Below are 10,184 nucleotides of genomic sequence, written 5' to 3'. Positions count from 1 at the left end.
ATAAGTGCATGTATGTTAGAAGCAACGCTTCACAGCTCAAGTACACATTTAAAAAGTACTGTATATAAAGTTTAATGTGACAATTTAAAGTAGAATTATTATACCATGTATATCTAAAATATACATAGTATATTAAGTTTAGTCCCAAGTTTGTAACGCTTAAACATATTGATACTATATGAATACACTTTTGGTATAGGTATACATAAAATCATCTAATTAGTTCATTTCCGGTTGTCTGTCAGTCTGTCGTCTGTCGTCTGTCCGTCTGTCATCACGATTACTTAAAAACGAAAAAAGATATCAAGCTGAAATTTTTAAAGCGTTATGAGGACGCAAAAAAAAGGTCGAGTTCGTAAATGAGCAACATAGGCCATTTTGTAAACCGTTAGAGATAGAACAAAAGTTTAAATGTAAAAAATGTTTGAAACATTTTTTTGTAAACATCACTGTTTACCCGTGAAAGCGTATATTCTCCGCAAATTGTAGTATGGGTATATCAGTTATATGTGTGTGACATGTATGTATGTATGTGTAATGTGACAGAGTAATCAACACTGTCTATACATGGTATTTCAATAATTAACTCAGTCAATTGTTTGTTTTCACTTATTTTATATATTATTTATATATATTTATTTCTTTTTTATAGACCGTGATCTCATATTTTATATGGTATAAGAGATACAGCAACGTCACGAAAAAGTTAATTTCAAGGTTGGGAGAGGGCAAAATATCTCGGGCCCCCAGCCGGAAGAAGCCCCTAGCCTGAGAACCGTATCCCCGTAGTAGTGGCCATCCTCGGCCACTACTCCATGCACCATTTGGAGCTATTTAAGAACAGCAGGAGAGCTTTGACGTCAACGGACTCCAGGTCGGAGAGGTCGTTAAAGAGAAGCTGGCTCAAGTAAGTTCATCTCCTCATGACAAGAGCTGGGCAGTGACAGAGAAGATGAGACATTGTCTCCTCCTCCTCCCCACTGCGACAGTTCCTGCAGTAGTCGTGATACAATGCCAGGCACAGGCGTTCAACATGCCTGCCCCCAACCAGTGTCCTGTAATAGCCGCAACAACTTTGCTAACAGAAACCCTTGGAAGTGATATAATATCTTCGGAACGCCTGCGATTGTACTCAGACCATATCTGTCTTGTAGTACCACAAATACGTTCCTCCCTCCAAATTGCAAAGATACATCAATTTAAAAAAATATGCTTGAAATGGGAACACCCAGTACAGTATAAAATAAATAACTTCGTACATATTAAATGCAAACAATATTTTCAACACGACCGTGTTTTAATGAATTTCTTGCATGTTCTAATTCGTGAAAGGAAATTCCATTTTACTTATACTATCATCACTAACTTTAAACTCACGTTTTGTTTATAATTCTATCATGTTTTATTGAGGTTTTTTAAACCTCTAAGCGAAATTGCAAAACAATATTTATGAATTAATAATAATAGGTCTGGGGTCAAACGTAATATTTGAAATTCATTTCAAAATGTAAGGAAATTTGAAAGATTGTTGTCCTAATTCGAAAATGAAATTCTTTTCGGCTGGCCTGCGTCGTTAATGTAGCCATTGAGAAAGATTTGCCGTATTAAGAATAAAATTTTCTTTAGTGACTCTACTGGAAACATTTAACGGATGTTGACTGTACAATATTTATATACATCCAATGTATTTTAAAAGTGGAACCGCTACACTATATGGACTTTTATTTTAAAATGAAATTTATTTTAAAAATAAAATAATTATATTGTTAAAATCTTCCTAAAATTGTTTTGTTGTAGTTAGGTGTTTAGCAAAATTTAATGTTTAGATATGTATGTGAGAATTGGACCACTCATTCATTCAGCAAATAAATAAACAAAAAATATGATAGAAAAAAAAATACCATTTGTTCAGATAAATTAAATTTATTTCATAGTAATAAATTTTCACTTAAAATTAAAGTAATTTTTATTAAATGTTTTCATAGATGTTTATACTGAATCTCAATGGCTTACTTAGTACTGTTTAATCATGACTTACGGAAAATCACGGATTGCAATGGTTGTAAAAAGGGATTTTTGCATTTTGCACTGTTTTTTATAAAAGAGATATGGGCGAAAAATGCGATTTCTAACGGTTAAAACTTAGGGATTGGATTTATAATGTAAAAGAATGTTGCCTTACAAAAATTATTATTCTAAGAATTGTTTGATTAATTAAAAAACGACAAAATTTACCAAATATTTTTTATTAAAATTTCAGTACAAATATTTTTTAAATTTTACTTAAAACTAGATCATTTTGGAAATGCCCGCACAACAGCTTTTCCAATATTTTTACCTTTTAACATACCAACAAATGCTTCAAACATATTTTCAAAACCATTGGTAACAGTTTCACGATATTTAATTTTTCCTTCACTAATCCATTTCAAATATTCTTTTGTGGATTCACCAAAACGATCTGCCCATCGATGTACAATAAAACCTTCCATACGTAATTGTTTAAATATCATAAATGGTTGGATGACTGTTGCTAAAAAAGTTAATTGGAAAAATTTAAATTTTGATTTTAGCTATTTAGAGACTTCACTGATAAATCCATTAATTTCGAATAGAACAGTTGGGAGATTGCGATAACAACAAATATAAAATTTATGAAATTAGAAAAAGTACACTCAAGCGGGGATCGAACCCACAGCCTCGTACTTGTCGAGCCAGCACTCTACCAACCGACCCACCGACCCATTATAAGCACACTTACCTTTGGATAAATTATTATGTGTATCATTGTACGATGAAATCGATCCACAAACTGATATTCGTCCTCTATAATTCATATTTTTAATAATGGTACTACTAATTTCCCCTCCAACGTTATCAAAGTAGCAATCAACTCCTTTCGGTGCAGCATTTTGTAATTGTTTTTCAAAATTTGCAGTCTTATAATTAATAGCACGATCAAAACCAATTTCATCGATTAACCATTTACATTTTTCATCACTACCCGCTATTCCAACGACATGACATTTTTTTATTTTAGCAATTTGTCCAACTAAACTACCAACTGCACCCGCCGCTCCAGAAACAACCACTGTTTCATTTTCTTTTGGTTGGCAAAGTTCCAAAAATCCAAAGTATGCTGTTTGTCTAAAATAAACATTTTGAAAATGATAAAAAATTCTTAAATAAAATATATTCAGTTCAATTTTACCCTGGCATTCCTAAAACACCTAGACCAAGAGAAACTGGAAGTTTTCCGAAATCTGGTAATAAATAAACCTCTGTTACCGCACCGGAGAATTGAACTTTTCCATCACTAATCACATGATCTACCCAGCCAAAATAACCCACTACATAACGCCCAACTGGATACTTTTTATGTTTACTTTCGATTACTCTGAAAGTTTACAAAATAAATTAATTTATTATGTGTCAATTATTACTAGAGTCACAAAAAGATACAAATATCAGAGATAACCTTTGGAAAGAACTTCTTGCTTTCATTTTACCAAGCTACATTCCTTTTTGGTAATCGAATTTGGTCATGCTTGGCAAATTTAAAAATGAAACAGAAAATGCAAAGCAGAGTTAAAATTTGTTTACTTACTCTGCGACTTGACCTCCAATCATGGTGACACCTGTTTCATAGCGGGACATGTAAGCTCTCATGTAGGGATCAACACTCAAATATACAGCTTTGCATAAAAATTCTTTAAAAAAAGACAAACAAATTATCAGTACAAAATGTCCTAGAAAATTCAAAATAGTGGTCGACTGAACGACAAATTTTCATTTTATCAGAGGTTGGACTAAATGATAGAATTCGAAAATTCGGTAAAGCAAAACTTCCGGCCATTTTCTTCACTTATTTCGTAGCATATAACTTTCACTGACAGAAAAGTTTGCTTCAATTTGGGGTTACTTCTGGTGGGTTAAAACTTAGGTCTTTGTGAGAAAACGGAAAGACTGTTTTGTTAATTATTATTTGATTTCACTTTTTAGTTCCTGAACATTAAAGACGATTATTCCGAAATCTTCCAATTAAAGTATTTTAAGAACAACCAAGCAATTATTTTCTACGATTAATATTTCTAGCCGGTACAAACTTTGGATTATACTTAATACGTCCTACAAAACGGAAATTTGCTTTTTTTCTGTCTAGACAAAAGAACCTTGGATTATGATTTTTTATTTACTAAAAGAAAACTTACCTCCATCTTTAATAGGTCGTAATTCTTCTTCTACAATTTCTAAATCAGTTTTCTTTGGTTCACCATCAAAAGCTGTTTTATACACATAACGTCTAGCTTTAACCATTTTTTTTTCTAAATTCTAACAATTTAAATTAAACAATAAAAATATACAAAAATCGAAAAAAAAGCCTAACAAACAAATTTTACAATAACAAGCCGCGATGATTATGATAAAATGTTATTTTTAAAATTAATTATATACTTTATTATTGGTACGATAACAGAATTAAACTGACATTTTATCAAAAACATTCCTCTTTGAAAATACTAATATATTCAATTATATTAATTCATCACTACTTCCATAGAATTTCTGTGGCTCCGTAGTCAAATATTAGGAGTCTTTTGTGGTATTCTGAATAACAAACAAAAGACCAGAAAACACTCAATCCATCTTGTTATTCTAAACTTGTAAACACAGAAGTGGGCCAATTTTTTTTTTAAATAATTGGACAAGGGTCATTAAGATATTAAAGCCATTAATATAAATATACGAATTTTTCTGAAAAATTACAATAGCTCGTACAGTATAGGCACAGTTGTGACTAGAACTTATTAAATTATTATGACCATGGCATTTTAATAGCTTAATCATGTTAAGTTGATTGTATAGACCAAGTATAGACCTATAGACCGACCCGTCTGTTTTTACAAAAAATTTATGTTACATGTGTTGCAGTTTAACCTTCGTATACACGCGCATTGGTCTCTTAGATTACATTGAAAGGCACCGTCGGTCTCATGGGCCGATAACAGTCGTAAAATGTCACACGTACTTTCAGCACCAAGACACGGACCATACTAATCCGTGTCTAGCCGCAAATAACAAATTACATAAGTACTAAAATCCGAAAAATCCCAGTGATAAATGAATTTTTGAATAATCGATTTCTTTTAATGGAAGTACGATTTAAGTGTTCAGTTATAAACAACACAATGTCATTTTATAGTTCAGACGCTTGATACAAAAAGAAACGTCGATAAAATTAATCTGGACTTGTATTTTCTAACCACCTCGGCAATGTAAAAATATAAACGAAAAGAGAAGGGAAAACGCATAACTCTTTGTTGGTTTCCCAACACCTGGACCCATAGATTCTCAGTATCGTTATAATATATTAAGATTTTTCTCCTGTTGGATGGAGTTCGCAAAGCTTCATACCCAAACAATTAATTCTTAGTTTCTTGTAAACCACGCTAAATGTTAATTAGATCTTGAATTCTTGAGCCTAAATCTTTTCGATTGTTAATTTATTCGGCAAAGATTATGAAATGATCAACGATCGACGATCTCCATTTCAAATCCTCGTTGAAATGGTGATTCGTCATAGTCAACAATATAGTTTTTCTGCTAGACTAAACTGTAAAGCTATCATGACTAAGCAAATCAGATAGAAGACTATAAAATTACATAATATTTACTTTACATATGAAATTTATTCAAAATACTTAATTGGAATTTGGTAAAAAATATATTATAACATTCGCAAACATAAATATTTATTGCATGCATGAAAGAAATTTTCTCCCTAATTATCTAAAATAATGATAAATAAATAAATAAGATTATTTTGTAGTTAATACAATTTTGTCAACAAAAAAAATAGGTACTTCAACGATTTTTGCATCACTTGCATGTCGAATTTAGATGTATGTATTACACGCTAAACTTACCTACTAGCAAGAATATGACCCAATAATCCTAGCATTTTTTGTTAATACCTAGGCTTACAAAACTCAACTCAAACCCATGCGCCTGGTAGGGGGGGGGGGAGGATTGTTGGTCAACACCCACAAACCTTTTTTTTCATGCCTTGCAGAATTAATTGACATTATAAAATGTTCTCTCACTCGAAAAAAGAGTTTCTTGTTTCTATTGACTTTATGACCTTGGTATGGTATGGTATGGACCTAGCCAAATAGACCCTTGTACTCTATCCCCGCTACGCTTTTCAGTGGCTATTATGACCAACTGATGTACTGAAACCCAGGATTTGCCTAGCGCTGAGTTTCCTAATTTCTTCTGGTTCGACTATGGCCGGACCAAACCATTTCCTTCGCTGCTGTACGAGCGCCGGACAGTAACAGAGAAAATACTTTATGACCTTACACGATGAACAAAAGTTGGAACCCTTCTCCACCTTGGTTGATTCCTACGCACGGGGCTAATTATTATATACAATTAAAAAACGGAAACTCAAAAATTAAATCTGGTTCACTTCGTAGTATGAAAATAACCGATAAATTGTAAAATTCATTATGATAATTTCTCATTTTCTAAAAATAGCACAAATATTATTGTATTTATTGCATATTTCGATTAAAAAAGGTGACTGACACATACATTTATCAAATTCAATCTTTAACCTTTTGGAAAATATTTTTAGTAAGGTGAAATTTTACTCATTGCTGACTTATAACGACCTCTAAAAATTGTCAAAGCAAAAATCTATTCATTGAAAAGATTTAAGCAGACAGGATTCCCACAGAGACTTTTTTGACTTCAACGGCACCCAATGAGCGGAAAAAGTAACGAAACGTCATAACTATGACTGTAAACTAACAGTACGGCGAATTCAACAGAGCAAATGAGAAGAGCAAACCTCTCGGGTCAGGGACAAATTAACGGCCAAGCTCAAATGTTATGCATGTAAAAAATATTGATATCCACGACTAATGCTATTAAAAAATAACGATTATAAAGAATAAAGACCTTTTACCCATAAATCACTAGATATTGACTAAAAAATAATTGTATAAGTATAAGAATGACTTGGCTAATAAAAATTGTATATCTTATTATTATAAAGAAAAATACAAAATTATCACAAGTGCATCATTGACCTTCAATAAAACATTTGTAATGAAATTGATTACAGAATAGCAGGTCCGTAACTAGGAAGTAGCAAAGGAGGCACTCGCCACCGGCGTATAAGAAATAGAAGCGCAAGACAAACGTATGTTTTATTAATTTTTTTCAGCTGTAATGTCTGTTTTTCCCCAGCTATCATGTATGTGCTTAATTCCGGGTCTAGGACTCTATATTTTCGAACCCTATTAGAGCTAGGTTAATTTTGTTCACAAATTTGAAAATTAGGACCTAAGTTTAGTAGGATTACATATTTGGTTTATCAAAATTGGACAAAATTTGGATGTGATCAAGCAAAATTAATTTTTTTGGATTCTGATGACGTCACTAAGTTAAAAAAAACACATTCTTTAGGTATACTCTTTACTGTTGAAAATTTATTCAGAAATAATTTCTTAAACGCAATTGTATATTAAATCTTTGATCATAAAAAGAAATTTTTTAAATATTTTTATTAAATTTATTTTCTGGTCAACTTTCTATAAAATTGGTATTAAATTTTTGTTTGTACTTCATTCATCAGCAAATTTTTCAATTATATAATCAAAGATTAAATATTCGTTTTTCTTGATTACGAAACAGAACTATGTAATACATTGTTTTTTTTTTGCAAGTAGAAAATTGATAATTTTATAAATATTTATTTAAATATTGATACATTTTTTTTGTTTTGTTTTGATAATTGTAAAATATTTTTGCGAATTAATTATAATTATATAATGGACGTTTATAAGATCATTGATTGTAAATTTGAAAGCTTTCAAAATATTCAACAACAATACTTTTAATTTTATTATTTTTATAAAAACATTCATTCTAAATAATCTCTTTCACAGTCTTAATTTGGTGTAAGAATCCGTATGAAGCAGTTACATGAATAGGCCAATCGTTTGAAGATTATCACTTCTTTTCAAGTTGATGAAGGGATGTAAGTAAAATGAGACGCGAGTTGTTTTAATTTAAACTTTAATCTTGTTAAATGCAATAAAAAAACAGTAAACGAAAGAAAATCTTTTTTCAAGAACATTAAGGATGTGTTCCGTAATATTCACAAGTATACTGGTCAGTGCTGATGACGTCATAAACGGTCCCCATATTGGTGAATCGTTCCGAAATATACTGTCCAGTACGTGACGTCATATTTTAGGTTAGTCAGCAAAATAACTTAACTGTATTTGCTCTATGATAGTGTTCAGGAGTTACTTTGAGCGTATAAGATTTCTTATTGTATTCGTCAATTACGAGTAAGTCTTTTTCAGACGCCATTATTTCTTCTTAATGAACAATAAATAAATAAACTTCTTACACAAACAAATGTACACTGTCATTCCCGTTTTACCAGTACAATATGGCGTAGTATACCAGTACAAAATTTCTGACGTCATGAGCACTGCCCAGTATACTGGTGAATATTACGGAACACATCCTGAGGTAAAATATTAACTTTTTTGGATACTTATTATCATTGAGGATCCAAATTTTCCGATTAAATTTTCTCTCTATGGAACACTTTCAATTTCTTTTGTCGAAGCCCCTAGCTGATGCGGGGCCCCTATGCAGTTATCTACTCTGCCTAATGGTTAATCCAGCCCTGTCTGTAGAAACATTTCATGTGATTCTGATTAAGAGTTATAGACCGTGAGACAGAAACGGTGCTTTGTTAAATTAGTTAGCTTCTCTCTACGACTTTTTTTAGCTTAAATATGACGTCATCATGCTCATTTGAAAACGCAGCACTTTCGAAAAGAGTCGAAGAGAGAAGTTTGGTAGGCTCGTCAAAAGGAAGCCACCTCTGAAGTTTTAAGTATGTATTAATCATTTAACAAAGCACCTTTTTTGCCCCACGGTCTATTATTTTTGATTCAACGAAAAATAATGGCAAGTTTTCGAGTTATTCACCTTTCAAGTTTGCGATATTTCACAGCATCAAAGTGCCCAAATCGATTCATATTTTGATAAAAGATTGGTGTAATTTATTCGATTTTTTTTAATATCATTCGATTATAGGCAATACACGTTACAGATGTGTATGAACTTTTGTATAGAAAATCGATTTGAGATTGTATGTAAACCTGTCTAATTTAAATCTGATGCTTCCTCTTCTCACGAAGTTTATACCAAATTCAAAATGTGAAAGACGTATGACCCTTTTTTTTATTTTATCTTTTAAATTTATTACATATAATTTATTATAAAATATATTATTATTATTTCTTTATTAATTATTGATATTTTCATTTATTTTTTAATATTGAAACAAAAATACTTACTCCTAAATATTCTTCAAACTGTACACGAGGTTCAATCAAATTTAACGAGTCTGTTAAGCAGATTTAATGCACGTCAAAGAGCTTAACAATTAATTAATATCAGATCCGATACTTAATATTTCAGTATTTCTTATAAATTGAGCATTAAACACTTCAACATACTTTTTATCCGCTAAACAAATTCGTTTTGATGGATGCATCCACGAATAGTGACTATTGTCTTTGTTCATTTGAATGCTCACTATCGCTCAGACATTTCCACTGCTTGATCGACCAAGCTTCTTTCCTTTAAGTTTCAAAGAATTTGAAAATTTGGAAAACGATTCCTTTGACTACATTTGAAAAAGTGCTCAATGGTTTGCTTTCTTTTGGACCAAAAACAACAATTGCTTATTGCACCTGGATGCAAACATCATAAACTTTGAAAAGACGAGTGATTTCGATTAACGAATTGTGAAAGATTATTGCCAGCATCCTCCTTTATTAAATCTAAAAACTTGTTGTATATAGGTTGAGCTTCGCCGGAAGAAATGTAGAATATGTCAAAAATTAACAAATTCAATTAGTTACGACTATTTCACACTGATTTGCCCATGTTATATGAGCCGGAACTATCCTTGGTCCTTGGTCTAGCGTCTTACCAACTTACTTGCAAATTCTGTACCGACATTACGTTATCCGTTTCCCGTCTCTTGACGCAACTCTTCTACGACTTGCAATTGACCAGCGTTGCCAACCCAAAATCTGTCTAGGTGGTAGATATGATTTAAAAAGTTGATAGTTTCCAGTTGC

The 10,184-nt window shown here is 31.6% G+C and overlaps 1 protein-coding gene across 1 annotated transcript; it reads right to left on the bottom strand.

Annotated features, from left to right (window-relative positions):
- Positions 1–2,260: 2,260 nt before the first annotated feature.
- Positions 2,261–4,424, bottom strand: LOC123293632 (prostaglandin reductase 1-like). Its single transcript, XM_044874513.1, has 5 exons — positions 4,212–4,424; positions 3,608–3,710; positions 3,212–3,397; positions 2,762–3,147; positions 2,261–2,533 (listed from the first exon to the last, which is right to left on the bottom strand). Exons 1-5 carry the CDS (start codon positions 4,315–4,317, stop codon positions 2,295–2,297), a joined length of 1,020 nt encoding a protein of 339 aa, XP_044730448.1. The 5' UTR covers positions 4,318–4,424; the 3' UTR covers positions 2,261–2,294.
- Between the last annotated feature and the right edge of the window lie 5,760 nt (positions 4,425–10,184).

This window comes from Chrysoperla carnea, chromosome 2, assembly GCF_905475395.1.
Source record: "Chrysoperla carnea chromosome 2, inChrCarn1.1, whole genome shotgun sequence".
Classification (NCBI taxonomy): Eukaryota; Metazoa; Arthropoda; class Insecta; order Neuroptera; family Chrysopidae; genus Chrysoperla; species Chrysoperla carnea.
The sequence above is the reverse complement of the archived record's forward strand: the minus strand, read 5'-3'. Positions and strand labels throughout refer to the sequence as shown.